At 40.4% G+C, this 26,483-nt stretch overlaps 1 protein-coding gene across 6 annotated transcripts in view; it reads left to right on the top strand.

Moving 5' to 3' along the window:
• Positions 1-26,483, top strand: part of rgs3a (regulator of G protein signaling 3a) — a gene marked incomplete at its 5' end in the record, with an annotated part of 156,352 nt that overhangs the window by 42,090 nt on the left and 87,779 nt on the right. For 3 of the 6 annotated variants that reach the window (XM_080875367.1, XM_080875371.1, XM_080875374.1), the window contains 4 exons: positions 8,204-8,271; positions 21,905-21,986; positions 23,332-23,437; positions 24,096-24,528. In XM_080875367.1, the coding sequence (XP_080731493.1) occupies positions 8,204-8,271; positions 21,905-21,986; positions 23,332-23,437; positions 24,096-24,528 (689 nt within the window). Of the gene's footprint in view, positions 1-7,775; positions 7,795-7,877; positions 8,065-8,203; positions 8,272-17,889; positions 18,683-21,904; positions 21,987-23,331; positions 23,438-24,095; positions 24,529-26,483 lie in introns of those variants that run through there. The other 3 variants (XM_080875375.1, XM_080875373.1, XM_080875372.1) reach the window with 3 other exon arrangements.

Here is a 26,483-nt window from a genome sequence, read left to right as displayed (position 1 = left end):
TCTGGCATCGTGCAATAATCGTGAGTGGGTTGCTCAGCTGTTGCTGAGGTCAAGAAGAATTAGGTCAACACTCACCTTCTGTTTTAGAAATATGTATTATTCTTGTGTGATTTTTAAAATGTGTCTTTTTCTGTTTTTTCTGGTATTTATCGTTTCTGAGCAAACACACAATTCATTTGCTGCACATCTATTTAGAAGACTATTTCTAAAAAAGTTAGGATGCTGTGTAAAATCTAAATCCCATAAATTGATATTTTATTCACAATAGAATGTGAAAATGACAAAATGTGTCATTTTAAGAAAAGTATTGCCGCATATTGATTTTGATTTTGGCAACATGTCACATAAAAGCGGGGCCAGTGTTTACTGTTGTGTAGTATCCCCTCTTTTTTTAACAACAGTGCATAAATGTCTGGAAATGGAGGAGACCAGCTGCTGGACTTTTGGGCGAGGATGTTCTCTCTTTTCTTCATTTATTGACGCACCAGTTGGTGAAAGATCTGGACAACCATGCCTTGTAATAGATGCAGTATGTAGTTTAACATTGTCTTGATGAAATATGCAAAAGACTGAAAAAGACAACATCTGGATGGGATGTGCCTTTCAAGATTGATGTTGCCTTTCCTTAGCCATCTTCTGATGGCTGCATTGAGCACGGCAACATGCTATGTCACAAAAACTGGTTTCTTGAAAATTACAATGTACACTGTACTCAAATGACAGTCATCAGATCTCAGTCCAGTAGAGCGCCTGTGGTATGTGGTGTAATATTTCCAGCACCTTGTTGAATCTGCGCCACAAATAATTAAAGCACAAATAGTTAAAACAGTTCTGAAGACAAAAAGAGGTTCAACATAGTACTATCACTGTGTAACTAATAAAGTGTCCAGTAAGTGTATTTGCAAAAAGGAATATAGCCTTTATGTTCTTACAGATGTATTGCTGTAGTCTACCTAAGGCTTCATGTTACTTTTTAATGTAATTTTGTCATGCAATCAAACAGAATAGCTAAAGAGTTAAAACAGACGGTGATAGATCATTAACATTGCCCCCAATGCAATGGAAATGTGATTAAAACATGAATAAAAAGTTTTGTTTTCTGTTAAGCTCAATATTGTGGGCAGGACTTAAGCTGAAACGTTTCTTTGTTGGCCAGCCTCAGTAGGAGTGACAGCTAGGCAGCGTCTTTATATAGGAAACAGGAGAGGGAGGGTGTGAAGAACAAAAGTGGATAAGACTGTACACTCACTGTAGTCGCTGTACAGTACAGTCACTGTACAAGGTGTTTATAACCTCTGTCTAACAGCAAGGATGATGTTGTTTGAATTGTATGGTTTATATTTTTTCATATTATTTTGCTGACCTCTAGTTACTTATGTGCACTTTTACCCCTTTACAAGATAATAGAGAAAGAAAAGCATCTTCAAGCACCAGTTAGTAAATGAATACGGTGTGAAATTGTGCATTATAATAGGTAATAATCTTCTGACTTTTGAAAGTCCTCTCATTTAGTGGTTGTAGATGTTTTTGAACCTCTCACTCTGATTGAGTAGAAATGTTTTTTTTTTTTTGCATCTCAAGGCTTATGTCAGCTCAACAGAAACAAAGGTTTTAGGTTTGTAAACAAAATATATACATAATATAATATATGGCACATTTGTCTTATTATAATGACACTATCATAAAGTTAGCCTTCGTTTTCAACAGAAAGTTTTGTTATATAGAAATCTCATCCACCGTCTGTAGAGATTATTCTTAAAAATAAAGATGTTATTATCTGTTGAAATCTGTGGCAGAAATGTCACTGTGCTTTCTTTCAGTGTGATGACAGGAATGGCTCTGAATAGATAATGACCCTCAATGTCCAGTTTCTCAGAAAAGTGAAAAACTGCCATAGGGACAGTTTCAAACCTTAGGTTTTGAGTTTTTGTTTTTTGGAGCCAGAAGTGACCAGATCTGGACACACAAGTACACTAGTATCCCTTAGCATAATATATGAGTTACTTTATATACAGAAAATTGATATATCAGGTATTTAGTTTTGGGTTGTATTGGCTTGCTGAATATTGATATATGTCAATAGCAATACTTTGTTCTTTTAAATGTTTGAAATAAACTAAGAGGGCAGAATATAAATGGCCTGCATTTGTATAGCGCTTTTCTAGTCCATAGGACCCCAAAGCGCTTTACACTACATTCAGTCATTCACCCATTCACACACAGGCGATGGCAAGCTACATTGTAGCCACAGCTGCCCTGGGGCGCACTGACAGAGGCGAGGCTGCCGGACACAGGCGCCACCGGGCCCTCTGACCACCACCAGTAGGCAAACACGGGGTTAGTATCTTGCCCAAGGATATTTGGCATGCAGCCAGGATGCAGCCTGGGATCGAACCACCGACCTTCTGATTAGTGGCTGACCTGCTCTGCCACCTGAGCTACAGCCACCCCTACTCCAGAATAGTGGAGATGCAGGACAGCTACAAGTACCTGGGTATCCTACAGGCTAACGGGGACCAGGATAAAGAAGCACAAAGGTCAACAGAAGCCAAATACCTCCAGAAGATATGACAGGTACTGGGAAACCAGTTCAGCAGGAGGAGAGTTCAGCAGGAGGAGTAAACTCCAAGCCATCAGTGCATGCACCCTATTGACCATTTGGTACCCAGCTGGAATAATAAGCTGACCATAAGAGGAAGTAGATGCCACCAATGTCAAGACCCCTAAACTCCTCACAATGCATGGAGGTCTACACCCAACATCCAGGATTCTTAGGCTCGAAAAACTATGGAAATAGGAAGAATGAGCATTAGTGAGTGCCAGAACCTCAATCCAGGAATAATCTAGGAAGAAATGTGAAGTGTTCACGAATACAGGTAGATGGCTATCAGGAAAAGGCTGACATAAAGGAAAGGACAGAAGCTCTGATCATGGCAACACAAGAACAGGCCCTAAGCATCAGATCCAGAGTCGACAGGACCCAGGCTGCAGGCTGTACTCGGAGAGGCATATCCTGTCTGAGATAGTGTATAGGAACAACATAGAAGTACCCAACTCCCAATGGGAGACACCACTGAAGGTCGTTTAAAACAACAGTGCTAAGGTCCTGTGGGACTTAAAGTTCCAGACAGACCAGCAGCTGCTGGCAAACCAAACAGACATAGTGCTTGTTGACAAGGAGCAGAAGCCTGCAGTTGTAATAGATGTGGCAATCCCAGTGGACAGCAACATCAGGAGGAAGGAGCACAAAATAGAAAAGTACAAACATGGTTGAGTCCAGTTCAGTTGACCGAACAGTACAGCTGCCTGTGTTAACACCCACCTGTCGCTCGAAGTGACATGTGGTACCCTAATAATGTATAACTTTAAGCTTTAATACAATTTAAGTGAGTAAGTCATGGAAATAATTCACAGCTTTTTACGGTTAAAAAGTAGGAAACTAGTTACAGATACTAACCGTTGTTGTGTCAGGCTGTTTTTGTTTATTTCTGATGTAAAGCTTGGCATTTTAACAAAGTCTAATGGGACTAATTTGAATACACTTTCACATTAGCTTAATTTTTAAGATCTGGAGCTTGCTGCTTGGATGTTACTTATGTCCTGGAAAAGGTCTGGTGGCAATTATACGTAGACTGATGAAAGGATGGATGAAATAATGACACAGAAAGTGCTTTCAGTTAAACACCAATGACAGGACGACAGAACAGCATGCAGTCAAGTAGTTAGACAGATATGCATCATGGATATGTTATATATGTTTACCCAACACAATAATTATGACAGCAACTATAATACTGTTATTTATATAATACGGAAAAACTAAGCCGGATCCAACTTTTGCTGCCCTACCTCTTTGTGTCTTGTCTTTCCTTGAGAATCAATTTGTCCACTGACCAATAAAGACTCCCTTGAGCACCACACTGCATTCAGCTCTGTGGTGAGTCACACAACTATTTACCAGAACCACCCATAAACTCAGATTGAAGTGACATCCAGTTTAAACCCAAAATATCCTGTTTGTACAACAAATGCAAAATACAAAACCCCAAACTGGGTAAACTAAAGCAGCATTACTCAGACAGACATGCACATTTCATCTAACCTACAAACAACATCTCTGCCTGAGGGATTTGTTTCATTTTTTTTTTTTTTTTACACTGACTGTGGTAGAGGTCATCTTGATGTCATCACGCTTAAGAAATGTTTGAATCTTGAATCACTGAGACTGTCATTCCCCGACAGCTGTGCAGCTTTATGTACCAGAAGGTATCCTATCAAACGTAAATCATACTGCATTATAAAGACCTCTGGTGTTTGTGTGTGTGTGTGTGTGTGTGTGTGCGTGTGTGTGTGTGTGTGTGCGTGTGTGTGCGTGTGTGTGTGTGTGTGTGTGTGTGCGTGTGCGTGTGTGTGCGTGCAAATTTATTTTACTCTTCAATCTTTGTTGTGTAGATAACGACAAGCACAGAATAAGGGCTGCTTGTTCACTGATCCCAGCTTTAAAACATTCCACTCTAGTTGTTCAATAAATTGAAACCTTTGTTCAGCCATGGCAAAAGTCACTTCCTACATCAAGCAGTGTGTACATAAAATCGGTTTTGACAACAATAAAAGTGAGAGTTGGAATACTGTCAATTCTCACATCTAAAATGATCATTTTTATTTTAGAAGATTACAAAGTCAGTAACATTTAAATAATCCTGACTGCATTTAAACTCCTTCATTTATTTAGATTATTTTTTTAAAATCTGAGATTAGCCTAATCTCAACATACACAGTATTTCCTTCAAATGTATTATGACGGAAATGTCAAAATCATCTTGAAATTGATGTTTTTAAACTAATACAATTACAGAATATATTACACTCCCTCGATTTGTTTTTGTAAATGAGTAGAGCTTTAATTGTACTGTTTTCAATTATACCATAATTTATGTTACCTTTAAAAAAAATCGCTCTTTATTTTAGTGAAATTCAAAAACTGATTTTGTTTTTGTTTTTATTTACCAATGATTATTTCAGCTCAAATTAACTTTAAATAATTTTTTTTCAATGGTGTGCTTTTTCAAAAAATGTATTTTACGTTTTATTATTTGTTTTCAGCTATTTGATATTGAAAGATGATTACACCCTTAAAAATATGCATTGAACATAACTGTTTTCATTTAGTCCATAAACTCACTATATCAAATTTCCCACAAAGTTATTCAGGATATCAGACTTAAACATCTTGAATAGTGAGCAAAAATCATAACCTGCTGCTCACAAAACCTGATGTGTGTTTAAATATCTTTAAAACATACTTTTGCTACTCCTATTCTGTTGTCAGTTAGCTGTGCTAATGAATGCATTTTACACAGTGTTTGCTGCTGCTTGAGTTGATCTCGAGATACTTCCAAAGTGAAGTGGAGACATTCGCCTCTTTTCTTGGCCTTTCTGCTCTCTTCATCAAGTGTTTGTTTGTGGGTGACAGCAGGTGAATAAAAAGGGCCTGGATGTCAAGTGATTGAGTGTTGCAATGAGGGACTTAAGCAAAGTCAAAGGCTTCAGTGTTCTGGCAGATCTGACACTGGCTGACTCAACGGCGATGCACTGCCAGCACCTTTTGAATTCTCTTTTTCCTTTTTTCACTCTTGCCTTCTGTTTCTTTCTGTTTTTTCTCCCTCTTGTCATTGCCTGTCTTTCTCAAATATTCAACTTCTCCCTTCTGCTACCTTTCCCCACATTTTCTTGAATTTGTCTAGTGTGTACTTTTCCCACTGTCCACTGTTTCCATGTGGCATTGCACCACTTTCTTTCCCTTCAATCATGTTGGATATTTCTCACTGCTAGCTGCCGCATGCCTCTACCCTCATATGGCCTGTGCTACTTATGTCTTACCCAGACAAAAGGCTTCTCTTCTGGGCTTAAAGCCAGCCAGGTTAGCCCCTCTTTTTTGCCTTCCCCAGGAACTTTCAGACTCACAGCTAATAGATTTACTTAAAAACTACAACAGGGTTACACAGGAAACGGTGTCCAGAATGTTGAGAAGTGCTTAATTTTGTTTTTCATGCATGTATAATAAAGTTACATTTCATTAAAAAACAAACAAACAACCCCTACCCCCAAAAAACAAATGAAATGAAGTCAAAAAAGAAAAATAATGTTTCACTCATAACCCTGTATGACAGATAAATAATACAGTACCATGCAAAAATTCCTAGACACCTCTCATTACTTTATATTTTGCTTCCAAGGAGGCAGATTTCCTGATAATTTTTAATGTGGTCTTAAGCTACAGTTCTCTTGGTTTTCTGAAGTTCAGTCATTATCATTCCAGTCTTTATACTAAACCATTTTTAGAGGAATGTTTTTTTGTTAAGCCACCTAACACTGACATATGAACCATTCAAGCATAAAAAGGAACTAAACTACTAAATTGTGTTTTCATGCACCATTTCTTTTGTTGAATCTGTGAAAAATGCCACAGATGACACAGTCTGACAGCATAAAACAGTATTTTTGCATCAACAAGGTGATTCCCAAAGAGCAGAATTTTTCATATTTTAATATTAAAAATTAGTTGCATATGTTGGGATAATGTGCAGTGTGTCTGAAAAGAAGAAGTAGCGGGCGGGCTTTAAAAAACCCCCACTTTATAGTAGCATTCAAAATTTTTGTCTTGATAATACATCTTTATAACAGTGGAGGCTCTGTCATGGTTTGGAGGTCGATTTCAGCCAGTGGTGTTGGTCATCTCGTCAAAATTAACTGAATTATGAATGCAGGGAAATACAGTTAAATTTTGCTCCACTGTGCAATACCATCAAGAAGTGGAAAGTCTCTGATTGGCGTCAGCATCATATAGTACGTTCATAAAAAAATCACTACAATGCATTAAAAGCATACCTGGAAAGAAAAATACACAATGAAAATGTCAGTTGTGGATTGGCCTCCCCAGATCTGCAACGTTATTGAAGTAGTGTGGGATCATCATGACAAAGAACATAACAAAAGGCAGCCAGAATCCACAGAAGCGCTTTGATTGTCCTCAGAGAATCCTGGAGAACTATTCCTGAAGACTGCTTAGTTTGACTAAAAGTGTTCAGACTGTGTTAAAGAATAAAGGTGATCATACAGAATATTGACTTTCATACTCATCAGAATTGTACAAACTTTGTTTTTGCCTTACATACTGCACTTCCATGTATGTTACATATTTCAACAATTTACTGCATCTATTTCCCATTTTATAGGAAAACATAAAGAAATTAGGGGTGACACAAACCTTTGCTTAGTTACTAATATGCCACTATAGCAAGAGTGAAATGTGTAAGTGGGGAGAAAATGCAAATCAGTGGTTACTCAGCTATTTTCTTTGATTTACGCTGGGACTGTTTGGACTGAGCTTGCTGAAACTTTGAAAATTTCAGTCTGAGACAGGATCGCGCCTCTCCTACGGTGCGAGAGGTAGGGGTGTGACTCAAGAGTATAAAGAGAGGGGTAAGGGGAGGGGGATTGACACATCAAACAAAGGGATGATGGTAGTGGTTGGAGGGTGACGAATGGGTGGCTCTGTCTGAAGTTTGGGAGGCAAAGAAAGAGAGTGAGGAAAGGTGTACATATTAAGCGAGAGATGTAAACGGAAGTAAAAGCACAGACAGAAAGAGAAAAAGACAGAGCGAGTGAGGGAGATCTGCATCATGGCCTAAAGCTGAATGCTGCCTTTATGAGCTATAGTTAAAAGGACACTGAGGCGTGAGTCCCTGTAACCATAGCAACTTCCCAGGAGCCCTGTGACAGACGGATAATAGAGTGAGAGAGGAGTTGCTTTTCTCTTCTTCACCCCTCCCTCCTTCCCTCCCTCTATTCTTCCCTCCCTCTCACTTGTTCTCACTTCCATTCCTCTCTTGGGCAGTTTGTTGGATCCTCGCATCTTACGGGATTTTCCTTCTCGCGGCTGCCCTGTCTTCTTCTTCTTCTGCTCTCTTTTTTTTTTCTTTTGCCTTTTATGTGCGCTCTGAAGTTTCCCAGCCCAGCAAAGGCTGCTCCAGACAACTGTTGCCATAATTGCTTGTTATCTATGTGAGCGACTTTTATGGACTCTCAGAACTGTTTGAGGACTTTATTTTTGTACATCCAGCGGGGCATTTTGCATTGGCACAGGGAGAAATGTGCTCCAAAGGCACTGTCTCAGCCCGTGATTCCTTTGTCTACATTTCAGAGGCTGTGCTGTCAAACCATGGTGCTGCCCCTGAGACCAATCGGCCTGAGAATATGCAATGCTTAACAGTAAGTGTGATAAAACCTTTCTCACTTTTTTTTTTTGTGTGTGTGTGTGTGTGTGTGTGTGTAAAGCTTACTTGTGCTTACATTTGTTTCTGCTCTGTGTTTGGGTGTGAGTGAACTGCATCAGAAACACTCTGGAACTTTAATAGCATTTGCAGTGCATATACATGTGTGTCCATATACATGTTTGATGATGCCGTTGCTGTCACTTTATGTTGGAAGTTTCTCCATACAGGTGCACAACTTTTGTGGTCCTTCGTTTTCAGCAGCTGCGTGTGTCCTTGAGTGCTTTATTTACTGGCTTTCCACGTCTGTGTGCAATGAACGGATAGGCCTGTTAAATGTACACAAAGTAGTTGACCCGTGACATTACACCACATCCACTGAAGTCATCATGCATAAATATGCCTGCAGTAAGGGAAATTTACTGCATGAAATTCCACGTTGCACATTCTGAGAAACCATAGCAACTAATTGAATCATTCGCTTAAGCTTTGAGGGGTGAGTGAAGCGAGATGTCATTTCTTGAAAGACAATGTTTGTCAAAAGGCTCGCTTCCATGTGACTCACTTGTGGAGCGGTGCGATTGTTTGTCATTACAAAGGCAAAAGAAGGAATCGTGCAGTCAGATGAGAAGTCACTTTTTCTTAACTGTTCTTGGAGAGCACAAATCCTTTCTACATTGCCTCTCTTGACCTTCACGTTGTGCATTTCCAGTTCTACGTCTTTTTTTTGTAGTTAGTTTTCTCTATTTCCACATTCTTGCCAAGTAGTATTAAAAATGAATGAGTTCAAGCGTCCTCAAAGTTGCTGGAGAGGGAGTGAGGATGCTTTTATCCATTTGAAGTGGCAACAAGGAAGAAGAAAAGCAACATGAAAAGAAAAACCTACACGCTAAGACCTGAGGGGTTTATTTGATTAAAGCACAGTTGGGACTCCTAAGGGACACACAAATGGCATTTTCAATCTATTGAGTATTTCCTGTTTTTACCCTATTTGGAACGCTAACTGCTTTGTTCTTGGCCTTGTGCTCCATGAGCTGCCTCCCTGATGGTTTTGCATGTAGCATGTGGTTTTGGCAGAAGCTTCTTTGCACTGTCCAGTGGTAACCTTCAGTAGGGAGGTATAATAATGTAAGATGTTCCTGGTCTCGTGCCAGCTCTACTGGGAACTTCTTTGAATGAATATTTTCACTGCTTGGCTGCAACCTATGCTACGTGCTCCTTGACCTGAGCAAGATAGCACAAAAGAGTTACTAACATTGTAGCTATTAGAAGGGATGCTTTTATTTAAGCTATCATTACATCAGTGTCATTAAGACATGGCATATGCATAGTCCTTGGCTTTAAAGCTGCTGTCAGATAATGCAACTCTCATTATCAGGTGTTTGTCAAAGAAAAATAATACACCTGTCAGCACTTAACTGTATGTAGCACTTTTTAGTGCTACAGTTTTAAACCTTAGTTAAATTCTGCAAACCTAACTATGTGTAAAAAGTTCCTCAGTTACTCATTCACATGCATGATTGGTGGTAGAGCTACACAACAAGCATCTTGGTTACCACTAGAAGCATTCAGTGTCTTGCCCATGGGTACTTTCACACATGGACAGCCAAGGTATTAAACCTCCAACCGTGTGGTTAATGGACACCCTAAGCTAGCACCGACACACGGCCACCCAAAGAACTCTGCTCCTAAGAAACTGAAACCTAAGAGCTTTTTGAATACAAGTTAAGTTTCCATCCGTCCATTTTCTGAAAGGCATCTTGATCAAACAATGTCTATCACAGTCCATTACAATAAGCTTATTTTTTATCCTCACAATGTCAGAAAGCAATGGAACATATTTATCATGTTAAAACTGGTTTACACTGCATCCAGTGTGTAATTTTTACATTAGCTTATAGATTAAAATTTAGATCTCTGATGAATCAATGCTGACCCCCCCAAAAAGTCTGCTTTTAAAATTTGCTCAATAAATGTGAAAAGTGGTTATTATATTTAAAAATAAATATATAAATAATCTTACTTTACTGCTGCCAGTGGAAGCCCCTGGTTGGCTCTTCGTTTATGCTGTGACTCATTTGACCGTTCTGTGTCACATCAGAGATGGTGCTGGTGTTGTTTTATCCCAAATTACAGCAATTATGCAGCAAATAAATAAGACATAAAATTGCTTTGCTACAAGCATCTTCCAGAATGCATCCTGTAATGGTAAAACAGGTGCTTGTTCGAGATAGTTACTTGTATTTTTTCCCCCCCTCCAATGTATGGAGCAGATTACACGAAAAACAAAACAAAAAAACAAACAAACAAAAAAAAACAAGACTGAAGAACGGATATTATCAGTCTTTTAGTACAAATGTACAATACGCTGCATGTCATCAGAAAACCCCACAGTACCTCAGTCTAAGTAGTAGAGTAACAAAACATGCATACGAGGCTCAGAAGCCTATTGTAAGAAAGAAAGTCCTTAGCTGGTCACAGACTGTTTAGCAGACAAACTTTGAAAAAATAAAACAATTAATAGTGACTATTTTGGCAGTGGAATGAATGAGAAATAGTATTAATTACTTTTATGACTCATTGATTGCGGTAAATAATTAAGTAGGCAGGCAGGTTAGTTTTAGGGAAACACTGATTTGCGTTAAATAATTTTCGGTTGTTAGATGAGTTATTTTGTTCGGCTACAATAAAAAGTGCTTGTTCGTGGTTTAGGGAGAATTGGTCAAGATTAATAAATGTCAGTGTTAATTTGTGGTTGGACAAAGTAAACAAACTGTTAAGTTGTGTCATGTTTCGGCTATGTGGCAGGCAGGGATCGGACCCAAACGCAAACTCACAGGGACAGAACTTGAACTCAAAAGCACAGCTTTATTGCTGGAAAATAGAACACAAGCAATACAAAACTAAACTGGGACAAGCCAATTAAAATGCACACCAGAAGCCACAGGGAGAATCACACACAGCATGAGGGGGACTACAACACTGACAAAGAGAAACACAGGGCTTAAATACACAGAGGGATAACGAGGGAATGAGACACAGAAGGAGAGCACAGCTAGGAGTAATCAGGCTGGACGAGACAAGGGAAGCAAAACTAGAAACACTCACATGAGACATGGACCTTCAAAGTAAAACAGGAAACACACTGACTGAACTCTAAACATGCAAACTTAACAGCAACTGAGAAGACAGACTACAGGGACCAGAAACATGGTACAAAGAGGTCACAGTAGACACAACATTGAACACAGGGAAGCCATATTACAAAGCCAAAGAACTAAACCTATGATAACCATAACTGAAATCTAGGGAAACAAGAAACAGTACAACAAAGGACTCAAAACATAATCCATAATATAAAAACACGAGATCTCTTCAAAATAAAACAGGAAACATGAGAGGCAGACATGACAACATAAGACAACAGACATGAAACACACGAAGGGCAAGGGAGACTTCGCAGGGGTTGAAAACACAAGGGGGAGCTAATAAGCAAATGAACATAGGAAACCTAATAAGCTTAAACATACACTATAAACATCAAAAGAACTAAAACTCAAAACACTGGGTCATAAGACCCAGGATCGTGACAAGTTGAAATTCAATATTTTGTTGTTTTGTTTGTTCACCTGATCTTATCTCAGATTTTTCACTTGAGTCTGCTTCTGTCTTTAGCTGCCGTTGGCTTCGACTCAAAGGCCAAGACTCAAAGGTCATTGTGTGGATGCAGATAAAAAAGAAGAAAGCTAAGCTATCATTCAACCCTGGCCCAAAATACATTCCATCATTTGCTCTATAAACACACTGTTTGTCTGCATACAACCTGTAAGCCTGCTTAAATGCAATTGACCAGTTGTACTGAAAGCCCAACCAGAAACCATGTGCTGCTAACAAAAATCAGATTTTACATGTTAATATGCAGATTTTAAACCCTACACTTGGCATAAAAGTGGGATGTTTTTCCACTTTCCAGACACCCTGAATATCCTGAGTGGAAGTTCCCCCTGTGCTTGTTAAGACAGTTTCTCAAACCACAATCAATCTTTTAGACCAAATCATTTTATAAAGTTAATTTCTCTGAGCTTTATTAAATTACATCAGGTAAAAGCGGACTCCTATTGGTTGATCTTCATGGTATCAAGAAACTGCATGGAGTGAATAAAAAATAATCAATAACAGTTTGAGGCTGCGTCCAACAAATTCTCCCCCCCACCGCACTTTGCAATGGCTGAGGCCTGTGTTTTTTTACAGGACCCTAAATTCCACAGCGTCGTCTTCCAAACTGGACGCTTTTTCAGTTTGCCACAAATTAAACTTTGGGTAAAACGCTCAGTTGTTATTTACTTAGCCATCAGGCCACAGTAGAGAAGGTGCGGGACTAATATCTCACTGGCTACTTAAAAACACTGGAGGACTTTTACGGTCGCCCTGTCTTTACCTGACATCCCCAAATGAACACCTTGCTCAGAGGGAAACAGTTCTTGGAGTCACGTTTTGTTGATCCGGGATCTATGAGTTAACCAACAGTCAGCTGGAGTCAGGTACTTGCTTCACATTACTTCTGTGAATATTCCGTTTCGTGGCAACTAAAGCGCTAACCTGAATCCCCACCCCCACAAAAAACGCTGTCCCCCTAAAGCGCTCTCAAGCGCTCCCAGCTGGATGTTTTCAGAAGAACGTCTGGCATTTTCACTTGGCAAAAAATGCTTTAGTGGACAAAGCCCCTCAGACCTATTCAGCAGATCAGTATGACACTTAAAATGTATCCGTGTTGCTTTAGAAACACTCTGGGATGCCAGCTTTGTGAAAAGCAGTGGTCATATGGCGCTTATGTAGAGAATCAGAGTGATTGCACAGGATTAGACAGAGGAGGTAACTTTAGTTTCACCTTTCACATGCTTTCCTTCTATCGTTTAGGTTAAAAAGTACTTCTCTATATCTTCATGTTTTCCACATATGCAAACAAAACTTACAAATACATTACATTTCCTACACTGCTGGAAGAGTCGCTTTTAAGGTCATTGAGGGCATTGTGGCATCTGCATGTGTAAAAGGTCCTTTCGTCTTCCCTTCTCATCTCCTCCCTCCTTCATTCTTGTTTTCCCTCTTCCTCTTTATCTCCGGGTGAATCAGAGTAACATATGATTGTGCGGTTTGTGTGGGACAGTCTCAGGGGAGACTTAAGGGAGGGGGGGAAGCACATTCACAGACTAAATTAGGGGAGAATGGAAAACCCTTTTAGAGTTTCTCCTTTTTTATTTTTTTTGTACTCTCTTTCTGTTGCCATGTCCCTGCTCCGTTCCAGACCACCGCTAATTTCCTCCCTCACTGTGGTATCCTCCTCTGCATCCTTCTCCTCTCTTTCCCCCCTGTCCCCTACTAAACAAAGAGGTCTGTGGTATCATTAACTGCCTTCTCTTCACCAACTCAAACATTTTTCAGTGTTTGGTAATGGCCTTGCACATGAATACCTTCAGCGATTCACACAGGACTCATTAAAAGGCTTTGGCAATGTTGATAGAGATGTTGGTGAAGATAATACTTGATATACACAAAGGAATGTACCACAGCAATGAAAAAGCACATGGCTATTTTCCATCCACTGAATACGCTTTCACAACTTCTTCTCACGTATTGTGGTTCTTGTGCATTTAGTTAATTAATAAATTAAGTTAGTTAACATGTTTGGAAGATAAACTGTGTTTCGTAGTGTGTGTTGCAGTGTGCGAGCCGAATGTCCCTGTAATTTATTCCGAAATGCTGGTGCTGCTTTTTAAGAAAGTGTTGTTGGCATTTAGGATTAATAATCATAAGAAGGGCATGTTGTGGTGACTGCAGCATTTGATTTGTGTGATATTTAGAGAAAATGTTGATGTCCTCTTAAAAACAAAATCAGAAAATTCTCTTGCAATGCCTTAAATGGAAAACTAAAGCAATTGATCTTTTGAAATCTGACATTTTGAGTTACCAATTTAGGGTGAAGGATTAGTTTACCTGTCAGATTGTACTGAAGTAAAATTAAACTATAGCTTGTTAGAAAGCAAGGACTGCCACCATAATAATAATGGTCACATAATAAATGTAATGGTTCCTTTATATGGTTCCTTTATAAAGATGCCTTTCAAGATTTTGTGGGCACTTACTGACAATAATGTAGAGTAAAAGCTGTTATATAAAACACAAACCAGCACATTAGAAACAAATGTGCTGGTTTGTGGAAAAAAAAAAACAGGAAAATAATCAAGCCTAATGAGCTAGAACAAAACCCACTGAGGATGCAAGGTGGGGTTTGAGTAACGTCTTAAATTGTCCAGGATTTCATGTTTTGGATGTTAGTTTGCAGAGTTCTGGAGTGTGGCTACAGAAGGCTTTGTCTCTCACAGGCTGCAGTCTGTGGAGAGAAACGGGCACCTCTCCTGTGTCTGAGGATAGGAGGGTTAGGAGGCAAGAGCGATGCTGAGGCACAAGACGGTAGAAGGGCTTGCAGGTGAGGTGGAGAGTCTTGTAGAGGAGTGTGATAGACATGTGCCTCTCAAGAACTCAGTAGGAAACAGCACTTTATTACAGAAGTTTAGGGGTGGAAAGAGAAATGCATGCTTGAGCGTTTTTAGCAAGAGGATTAGAAAATGAAACCCAGAGACAAGAGGTGTTGTGGAGGTGGAGGCATTCAGATTGATGTGTTGATCTGAGCAGTGGAGAACGCCTTGGGACAGAGAAGCTAGTGGGGCTTACTGATAGTAATTAACTGCTTTCCTTTGAGAGGTATGATTGGAACCAGGAGAGGGCAGTGCCACAAACATGCATTGGGTAAAGTGGGTGAGCAGAACACTGCAGCATACAATATCAAAGGCAGTGGATGGGTTGAAAAGGCCAGCATCTTTTGCACTGAGGAATTTGTTAGTGATCTTGATGAGAACAATCTCAGTGCTGAGCTAAGCCTGGGTTGTAGGTTGTAGAGTTCATGATTGGACTTATAATGCTGGATCTGTGAAGCAGCTGCTGCAAACTCAAACTTTCTGGAGTTTTCTTTGTTTTCTCACTTTCTAAAAATGATCATCTGAAGCACAGATTTAAGACTTGACATGAAACAGAGATGCCATGTCAGCATTTACCAGTTATGTTTACTGGTTTTAAAAAAAAGGCTATCGGCTCATGGCAATGACAGTGAGCACAGTTCATGAATATTAACAATAGTTGAGCCCTGGACAACATGTCCCCTCACATCAATTTGCTTGTCAGCTACCATTAGCTTTTAAACCGTCTCTGTGCAAATGGGTCTGACACTTTTGTCTGTTGCAAAGGATGGACAGGAAGGGTGAGGTGAGCTGAATAGATGAGAAAGAGTTTATTTTTTTCTTCTTTTGGATTGTGTCTTTGAAAAAAAAAAGAAGAATGGCTGGATTCATTGCCAGGAAATATTCTTTTGTGAGTATTTTGGGACTTGGCTGCTCTTAACCTTCCTCTCTTCTCCGCAAGGTGCTGAGCTTATCGTTGTTCTTTCCTATACTTTCCAACTTTTGTTAATCTGAAAGAAGCAACCCTGTCCTGCTATGTTTCAGGGGGAAGAGCAAACTGTCTGTGCCTCAACCCCTAAAATTGCTTCTGATGAGCAGAGCAGTCTTCCACTTCAATTCAAGTGTAGTGACATTAAAAGTAAGAACTGTGATCACTTTGCTGATCCCCTTAGATTTCATGTAGTCCCATCACTTAAACGTGTGAGACATATATATCTGCAATTCGCCACTTGTTCTTTGACTTTACAGTTCAAACAGATGATGTGAGTAACTGATCGATTTAAGGTGGTGCACTGCAGAGAAAAACGTGTTTTTGTTAGTTTTGAGATCTGGTTTTCAGACTAGTGGAAAGAAAACATCCATAATGCAGTGCGCATTTACTGCATAAATATACTGTATGTGCTTTATTTTAAAAAATGCGTTGTCATAACATAAATAATCTGCTGGGGAAGTTTCATGATGGCATCTGCACTAGCTACTTGAAAGTTTTTACCTTGTTCCTGTGTAGTTTCTCCCCTAAACATACAGTAAATAAACAATTTGAAGTTCATTGGCCTGCTGCATTCAGGGTTGACTTGCTCTTTATCTCTCATATTATGCACAGTGTCACCCTCAAAATGTTGTAACTATAGTTGCACCTATGACTCTGCATGCCAAACTTCCACTGTTTGAATTTTAAATGCAACTCGAGCTGTGACCTTGAACTCGGTCTTAGACCCATCGTGTGTTCACTGGCTCAGAAGACGTCTCTTCCTTTGATAGCTGTTTATTCAGGTCAGAAAGAGAGAGGCAGAAGGAGGGAGAGAGATCCCACACTACTAAAAAAACAGATTGGCCTTGTCTGGCTCCGAGACAAGCTTTTCAAACTTTTCTTTCACTTTTCTCGCTAAGACCGGCTTTCTTCTCTCCTTTTCTTCTGTCCCTCTAATCCGTCCTTCTGCCTATTTAGAGGTGAACAGCGCAGCGTGAAAGAAAGAGAAAGTGTTTTTGTGTGCTTGACGGGTAACCCTCGCCCTTTTCAAAAGGCAAACAGGGAAAAGCTGCCATCACTATTGGCATGAAGGGATCTTAAAACAATGGCCTTTTCTGCCACTTTATTAACACTGTACAGACTAATGCAGCAGCACTCCTCTTTCACCCCGCTCGTTTTCTGTCCGTGTTTCTTTCCTCGAGCCAGATATTCAGACGATTAAAAAGAAAAAGCAGCAAGCTGGGAATTAAAGGGGCTGTAAAGGGTTAGACAGCCTTTGTCGCAGTCGTGATTTAACAGGTTTTTTCCCTCCGCTGCTATTCAGGCGTTTTTTGTTGTTATTTTGCAGCTGACCACCTCTCTCTCAGATATACAGATATTTAAAACAAAAACAGAAGCAAAGCTTGGATAGCTGGAGCAGGAGGGGAGATTGTTCGGAATTCTCAGACCTGCGAATTTCCGTACCGTGTGCTTGGAGCCGAGTGGGGAGCGACTGAAAGGAAAAGCAGAGGAAATGTGGAAGTCGAAAACATAACAAACAAGCAGAATGTCTGGACGGAGGTTGGGGAGTATGGGGAAAAAAAGTACGGTGGAAAGAGTCCGATGAGGTGCGAAGTTTGATTGAGGCGCGAGAGTGAAGCTTGTCCCTAAACAACAGTGCTGTCGTTGTATTTTGTGTGTTTTGCCGGGAAATGAGGTCATTAAAATTGGTAACACGCAAAAGTGGAGCGCAATCAGACACGTTTCCGTTTACAGTCCACATGTGGTCCGAGTTTAACTCTGCGACAACTGCAGGCTCAGGCCCGGCCTATTAAAAGTCCTGCCTTTCACGGTCTTATTCATACATGTCTCACTCGCGCTGCCTGCATTAGTCACTGCAGAGTATATACAGTATTTACAAGGGACAGTTCTATAGCACCTTTCACAACCTCACAGTGTCGACTCAGGAAACAAACTGGCCTTATCGGGGGCAGACACACAAAGCTGTTCAAGCAGCAGGGTGGCGAGGTATGCATAAGTGCATGTGTGTATGTGTGCGGAGGGGGGTGGCGGTGGGAGGCACTTCCTCCTATTCTTCTGCTGTTGAAGAGTTCCCATGAGCGCCCCTGCCAGGAGCTACAGTGTGGCCTGAGCGGGCTGAGCCAGCGCCAGTCTCGCCTACATGACGCCGTCACACACTCACACAGCTGATCTCAGGCACTGCTGCAACTTCTGCTGTTCAGGCCACAGGGCGAGGAGCTGGGCCGCGTGGTGCAGGATACAACAGATGGAAGAAGAAAGAAGAGAGATGAAAAGAGGAAGGTTTTGAGTGAGAAAGGGAAGTCAAACACATGAAGCTGAGGTTGGCATGAAATTGTAGGTACAAAGAGAGGCAAAAAAAGATGATTCTGCACAGATGACTGGAGTCAGAATAATAATACATTTTGAGTTTGGAGGTCAGTGGCAGTGTTTTTGCAAAGAGGACGGGGAAACTGAGACTCATTTACGGAAAAGCTGGTGCAGCGTGAACGCCCGAAGTATCCAAGGAGCATTTCTCTTCCACAGATTCCTGTTTGTTACCCAGCGAGGTGAGGGACACTCTTGCCACCTAAAGCCACCTCAACTGGACTGTCACCTGGGCACACTTCAATACTAAATTCCCTACAGCCTCTGCCTGGGCAGCTGTCACCACCAAGATGATCCATAACACCCTAAAGTCCACCCAGCCATCGGAGCAAAGCCCCAGGAGAACAAGCTCAGCGGCACAAAGGAAACTTTGGCGATACTCGGGCTGCAGGAGTGCTGGCCAGGTGGAGAGTCACCGTCGTAGTGTGTGTGTATTGGCTGCGGACTTGAACACAGGAGAGGGAGGAGGAAGAGGAGGTGGTGTAATACACACCATCCACGGGCTGTGTCACCTGTGCATCGGATGTAGGCTGCCTCAGGTGTGTCTGAGTTCAAGTTACAGAAGTGAGAGAAAGGGAAGGCGGTGGTGGAAGAGGGAGTGGGAATGGGGAGTGCTTTAGCTGCACGGTTGCAACCTGTGTGTGTGAGTGAAACCCGAGTTAACAGTTTTAATAGTTCTGATCTTGGAACAGCGCTTTCATAATTTATCTGCAACAGATGAATAAAGTTCCCAGAATTATAACACTCCAGCAGCGTAGATAGTTTTTGATCTTTCTAACACAGAAGCAGAATATAAAATATTGAAGTGGAAACATCCTTGTTGGCACGCTGATAAAAAAAGAAAATGCACTTCCAGCTACATGCCAGCAGAAGAATAACTGCCTGCGAGCAAATGCAGGTGGTATGGTGGTGTGGGGGTGGGCGGGGGTGTTTTTCTTGAGGTAAGAGACCCAGGAGACACATATTTAGAACGATATGAACTGACACTTTTGGTACACATTTAACATACAGATCAAAATTAGTCAATCAGATGTGCTTACATGATGAAAATTCAGCGAGACGTTAGTCAGATAAGGGTGTGGGTGCGTTTTGCTTTCTTTAGTCAGTGAACATACTGACCCAGATAACAGTGTCCAGCCGTATGTGATTGGTAAGTTTTATTTACTTAACTCTTCTCCTGCACTGTTGGAAGTAAACAAGACAAAACTGTTTCCAACTAAATGTTAGGGCTGTAAAATAAAGGCGTTAGTAATAAAACTTTGCAAATGATTTGAATCATTCACACCTGTTTGAAAACAATAAAAAGACAAGGAGTTGGGAAAAAAGGCTTTTGAAAGGACAAAGTTGATATTCATTTTCATTAAAAATAATGAAATGAGAAACAAAAGTTGTGCTATCATCAGATCTATATTGATGGTGATTGTGGGTCACGCAAGGATGAGTGAAAAAAAAGAAAAGCACATGCATGAGCACTCTTCTGCTGGGTTCATTTAAGTTTGTTACAACTAACTTAAAATCTTACTTTTTATTCTAGTCCTTACTCATTATGATTGTTATTAATTCATCAGTAAAGCCCTGCTTATACAATTTAAATATTTAATGCATGCTGGCAGCATGTCCCATTCATTTTTCTTCATTTATCTCACTAATACGTCTCGTGATTGATGGAGCAAAATATGAAAAATCATTGATGGATTATTTCCAGGCTCCTCTTTTCTAAAAATAATCCTCCTGATTTAATTTAGAAGTGGAAAAAAAAGGACATCAGACGGCTTTCTAAAACAGACCAGAGGTAGTCCAAGTGATTGGACTCGGCTATGCTTACAAATTTAATTAACGCTGTAAAGGCTATGGATTCTGGATGAATCAATCCAAATTAGGCAGCTCTGAGAGCTCGCTTAAAAAGGACAAGTATCTGAACAAGGAAGAGATAGAAAGGGATAGATGAGACAGCAGACTGGCAGTCTGTGCCGCACTTCTCTCCATTGTCAGTCCCATTCTTTGCTTTTCTCAGATTTCTGTCACGTATTCGGTTTCTGCTCTTTCAAAGTGTTTATTGGTGGTTTGTTGTTTGTCTTAAATTCCAGGGAAATGCTTTACTTCAGACCAGCTGTTCCTCTTTTTGTCGCTTAGTTTGTGATCCGTTTTATCCCCTTTCATAGTGTTTTTGTAAAAAACAAAACAAATCCTGGTTTAGGTGAAGAGAGATGGTTTCTTTTTCAGTTTTTAACTGATTTTGATTGAATTTGATTGCTGTCTTCCTACAAAAATATAGACCTACACACACAAAGCACTGAATTAAGTTTAGTTTAAGAACTTATCTTAACCGTTGTCACAGTCGCCAGTGAAGATATGCAGTCATTAGTCTACCAGTTTAAACGTGTCAGTGTTTTTTGTAGGTTGCACTGACATATTCTCCTTCTCCTAATCCCAATTACATAGTTTATGGATGCTCCAAAGGCGAGTGTTTTGTATTTTTCAGTTACTGAGGAAGGACAACAACTAAAAGATTGAATGTTTGGCACATTAGTGAAACGTGTACAAAACTGTGCATCAGTCACATTTGCTTTTTTTTCTTTTTAGGGCAGCGACAAAGTCCGCCGTATTTGTCCGTGGCATGAAAGTCTTTTTTGTAGCAGTGTATTTTTGGAGGGGACAGATTAAAGTGACTCAAGGTTAAAGGAATATGGTGACACGAGGCATAAAATCGGTGGACTATATGAAACCGCAATGGTAGTCGACATTTCAGGGTCGTGCCGAGCTTCGGGCCCCTGAATAATCAGTGTATTTCTACAAGTTGCTGCATCTCGCTCATGGGCAGACTTTGTAATTTAGGAGCATGTACATGTTTGCTCTGCTGTAGGAATAAAAAAAAGAAAGAAAGGGCGAGCGAGCGGGGATGTCTGTGTGTTTTGGGCCCCCCGGTTTTCAGCAGATGACATGGAAAGTGAGATGTTTTGGATGGAACTTTGTTGACTTTGGCTCAGGCTTTCGGGTGCAGGTATTTGAATGTTTGGCAACACAAGAGACAGACAGACAATGTGAAAGATCCATCAGCATTTGTGCCTGTGTGCGTATGTGATACTTTTCAATGGACAAATATTGGTCCTCTCTACTCTACTCTGCAAACCTGATTGGACAACATATTCCAGTAAAATCACTTCGTATCGATTATTTGAAATGTTCATGTTTATTTATTCATTTGCAGAATTAAAACCCTACAAATAGCTATAGAGCACAACACAGTTCTTACCAGCACCATCAAAGGATCAAAGGTTAAATCGAACTCGATATGAAATAGGTTGTAGTGATTATTCATGAACTTCCTGTTGTATTGACTTTTTTGGACCTATTTTTTGCAATATAAAACTAACTTTTTACATTAATGGGGGGGAAATTAAAGTCTTTATCAGCTGCCTCTGTACACTGCGTATATAAAATCTGGCTAAATGTTAAGTTAATTGGCAGTCTGACTGTTTTTTCCCCTTTCCCTCAGCTAATGGACAAAGAATCTTTTTATCTCAACAGTTGTTTTTCCCACTAACTCAGCTAATTGGCTTCAATGGGAATCTGCTGTCAAGACAGTTTTAGCAGGAAGTAGAAGCAGAATACAAATCATAAATCCAATTGTCCCGTAGCGAGGAAGGAAGTTGATCATTTTGCTTACGTGCTACTTTTCGTTTCTCAGGTAGCAGGGGAGAGAGTGATTTCCTATCACCGTATCACAAAATGCTCATGGTGTGTGTGCGTGTTTTCTGCAGGTGACCATCCTTCGAGGAAAGGATGGATACGGATTCACCATCTGCTCGGATTCTCCTGTGAGGGTACAGGCTGTTGATCCAGGCAAGTTTTACACGCACGTTGTTAGATACATGAAACCCAACTGTTCCTAAAGGATCCATTGTTCAAACTGTGGGTCTTTAAATACTCGGAAACATGACAAAACAGCGCTGCACTTTTCTTTGAGCCTGCCTTTTATATTTTTGATGGACGGGTTTGATTCAACATCAGAATCTGAGGTTTTTCCATGTTTTTCTCGCTGACTGCCAATGACAGATTTCTGTTTTTAATAGTATTTGTATAACATGAGGATATGCCAAAACAGTGTAGTGCTAAACAACATACTATAAATTGTATATGTCAAGACAGGGGCCTTCTTGAGTCAGAAATGGCTTGGTGTTTTCCTCTGTTCCATTTTACATTTGCTGTATAAATACTCTGTTTGCCTTTGTGTCCCATTGATTGACCTGAGTTTGACATCTCTCCCCCTTTTCTGGCATGTTGCCTTTATTCAATAGCGCCGTGGAGAGAGAAGAGAAATGTGGGGAAAGAGGGCAGGGAAGCAAAGGTCTGGTCAGCTGATGACTCAACTGCTATTGACATTTTCTATTAGTATGCCCCCTTAAGATATCAGATTGCCCTTTTAATTTGGTATGTCATAATTACGTGATGCATTTGAAGTTACATCATCAGTGTGTGGGGTGGGGGGGCTCGTAAAATGACCACTATTACCAGCTCAGTCGGTTGAGTGTGGCAGTAGATAAACTTCCACCATCCTCACACTGCCACTCTGAAAGGAACTAGAGTGAAGGCATCCAACGGGGATAACTATATCATCCTGGCACCCATCAACCCTGGAAGCCAGGTACCGCAGAGTGGTGGTGGGCTGCATCTTCATCATCTTCTCCGTCCTCCTCATCCTCACCATGGTCATATGGTGGCTCATCCTAGATATGTCTCCTTACCTTACATCCCTGGTGCTGATAGATAGATGGACTGTATGTACAGTATGTCTGGGCCATTTGGGTTACTGCTGTCTCACTGATTTGTGATTTATAACATGTTCAGCTCAGTCGGTAGAGTGCGGCAGTTGAGAGCAAGGCTGTCTGTCAGATAGATACCTTTGAGTTAAGCCCCCATGTTGGGAAGTCTCTTCCCAGTTGTCATGTCTTTAATTAAGATGCTGTGTCCCAAGCTAATAATGTGTGAAAAGTTTTCAAAACAAGCATTTTGACGTGTGGTCATGATTTTATTGCTTATGCCCTGCAGGGATTTGCCATTATGAATCTCGAAGGCTAAAGAAACAAACTTGCACATAAAATACAAGCTACAGCTCTGGTGTGTGTTAATGGTTCTTGAGAGTGTGCAATGATGCAAACTTTTTGTTTCCATCTTTTTACTTTGACAGGGGGTCCAGCAGATCAGGCTGGTCTGCAGCAGCTGGACACTCTCCTGCAGCTAAATGGTCAGCCAGTGGAGCAGTGGAAGTGTGTGGACTTAGCCCATGCTATAAGGTAAAAACAACACAAACAAAAACAGGCTTATTGGCAACTAAATGTTGCAGAATAACTTTTCATGTGCATATCCACATCTCTAGGATGAAAATTAGGGAAGTTATTAGAGAGGTTTAGAGGTTTTCAGAGATAATTGTTGTATCCAAATTGAGTTACAGATCAGTTTAAGAGGCCCCCTAAGCTAAGCCTGTGGTGTTTACAGGGCTTTCATTTCAGAAGCTGAGATTGTCAGAAACCAAAAGGAAATCCATTTACACTGAAGCGATGTGGGAATAGCTCTGCAATTACACGTTATGAAGTCAGTGATTTATCAGCACTCAACAGCATAATCTTAGTTAAACTTTTAAGGGTTTGATCCTCTGTTTGCTTTTCGATGAGCTGTCTCATTCCTACAGTGATGCAGTTTAAAAACAGAATGAATTAAAGTAGGTTTATTTCTGTATTGGAATCTATTTTTTACAGACATGCAGTAAGTATCAAAGAGTCTGGTTTTAATGCGTATTAAATGTGTGGTTTCAGGGTTGCTTTTCATCCAGATGTTTTTGTTTTTGACTTTTAATGTATATTATAGATATAATTCATTTTGCCGTGCAAATTGAGGCATGTAAATTCCACTTGTCTGGCTTTTCTTAACCATCGTTACTTTGCTTTGTTTCAGGAACAGCGCCAATGAAATCACAGTGGTAGTGTGGCGAACTGGTCCTTCAGCTAAACCTAGTTTTGAGGGTCTCATCCACCGACCCTCCTACAAACCCTCCACCTCAAACTATGATGCCCCGTCACCGCCCACCCGTAGACGTGTACCAGATGTCAGCACAAGTAAAACCCCCCCAGCTGTGCCGCCACTCCCAGCCCACCACCGTGCCACTGCCGCACGCAGGCTACTGGTGAACGGCTCTGAAGCTGGAAATAGCGGCGGTGTAGGCATGGGGACCCTGGCGTGGGGGGCCCAGGGAGGGTCGGCCGAGGAGCTGGACGGGAAGCCGCGGCACCTCCACCATCCTCACACTGCCACTCTGAAAGGAACTAGAGTGAAGGCATCCAACGGGGATAACTATATCATCCTGGCACCCATCAACCCTGGAAGCCAGGTACCGCAGAGTGGTGGTGGGCTGCATCTTCATCATCTTCTCCGTCCTCCTCATCCTCACCATGGTCATATGGTGGCTCATCCTAGATATGTCTCCTTACCTTACATCCCTGGTGCTGATAGATAGATGGACTGTATGTACAGTATGTCTGGGCCATTTGGGTTACTGCTGTCTCACTGATTTGTGCTTTATAACATGTCGTGAACACTACATACTGTGCATATAGTTCACTGTCATGTAAATATGGAGCAATAGACTGAAAACCAAGAGGATAAAACAGCATATAAAAATAGAGCTGGTAATAACATTATATGCCTGTATTATGGGGGAACTTTTGCTGTATTTCTTTCTTACATTGTGCCAGACATGGTTCATATTAGAGAAACTATGCATATATATGCCTCAATTAATTTATCTAGCAGATTTTCTCTAGACACAAGAATTTCAAAGCAGTTCTTTAAAATCAAATAGTGCTTGCATTTAGGAAGGAGAAAGAAAGAAGAAGGAAACACATATTTCAACATAATATCCAGTGTCTGTATAACATGCATGTACATGAACATTAGGACATGTATATGACATTTTATACAGCATGCACTTTATAGTGCTTAACAGATTTATTAGACCACCACCCAATAATAACATTTATGCCACAGCTGTGCTGTGTTAACAGTGTTGAAATTGACCAAAATTGTTTTGATTTCTGTAATGCTAATTCACCAGTATGCACAAACTCTTTATATAAAATGTACATTTTTAATGTTTATAATAACAGTTCAATATTTATCCAATAGTTATCCATACATTTTCAAAATTAGCATTTTTCAAAGAACAGAAAAAATTGTAAAGCTCATGATTATTTTTTGATTAAGATGTCAAATTATAGATATCTACTTGGATTTCTGCGCAGAAAAATTAGTTTTAGTGGTCAAAAGTTATGCTTCATTTCTGACTCCTGAGAGAAGTCCAGTGCGCTGGCATTTTGTTATCTGATTACAAATAACAGTTTCAAACAAAATTTTGTTGAAAGTTTCCTTGTTTTTATGACAGGTGGTCTAATACATTTGTTAAGCATGCTTTTTTTTGCATTCAGTGATCTTGTATATGAGGTAAAAGCTTTCATCATGAAAACAAAATAAAGCAAGTCAACAAATCAAAAAGACTGATCTGAATTCCTAAGCTAACCGTACAATACTAACCCACTAACTAGATTCAGAATGGGTTTGAGACTTTCTTTTCCTGATATGAATCTAAGTATCTTAATGGTTGCTCAGCTTACACAAAACTAACTAACTGTATGCAACTGGTGCAAACACGTAGAGTCTCTGTGTGTCCTTGTTTGTGAGTCTGCCAACACAAAGCTCTGTGTGTGTGTGTGTGTGTGTGAGTGAGTAATCTGTGTGTGGCTACGTCATGAGGTATGCACCTTTGTCTTTTTCAGATCTAGGTTCAGTTAATGGCAGTGGTACCAAATTACCAAATTATAAGGGAGGGAAGGCAGGCAAATTCAGAAAAATTATAGGCATATTGAAGGAAGAGACTTCAGCTTCAGGCAAAACAGGAACATGCCAGCACAGTGAAGCTGGCCTCCCTTACAAATAGCTGCAACTTGTATCTCAAACAAAGGAGGCAGAGACTGAGGGGATTCTGTTTTGGCCTTGCTAAATATACTAAAAGCCCTGTGGAAATGGGTCATGTTAGTGGCATACCACACAGATACAAAGAAGGCGCTTTGAAAACCAGCACTAAAGAAAATGAAATAGTTATCCAAATAAACAGGCAGAAAAGTGCAATAATGGCATATATATATATATATATATATATATATATATATATATATATATTATATGAACATTTTGGGACTTTCCAAATCCCTCTCCACCCGCAGATTCCTAGCCCTGCACCCTCACTAGATTGTGATATGTTATGACAAGCAGAAACCATTACTGCCTCGG

The sequence above is a fragment of the Rhamphochromis sp. 'chilingali' genome, assembly GCF_963969265.1.
Source record: "Rhamphochromis sp. 'chilingali' genome assembly, chromosome: 2".
NCBI lineage: Eukaryota > Metazoa > Chordata > Actinopteri > Cichliformes > Cichlidae > Rhamphochromis > Rhamphochromis sp. 'chilingali'.
Note: the sequence above shows the minus strand (reverse complement) of the source record. Positions and strands in the feature narration are given on the sequence as shown.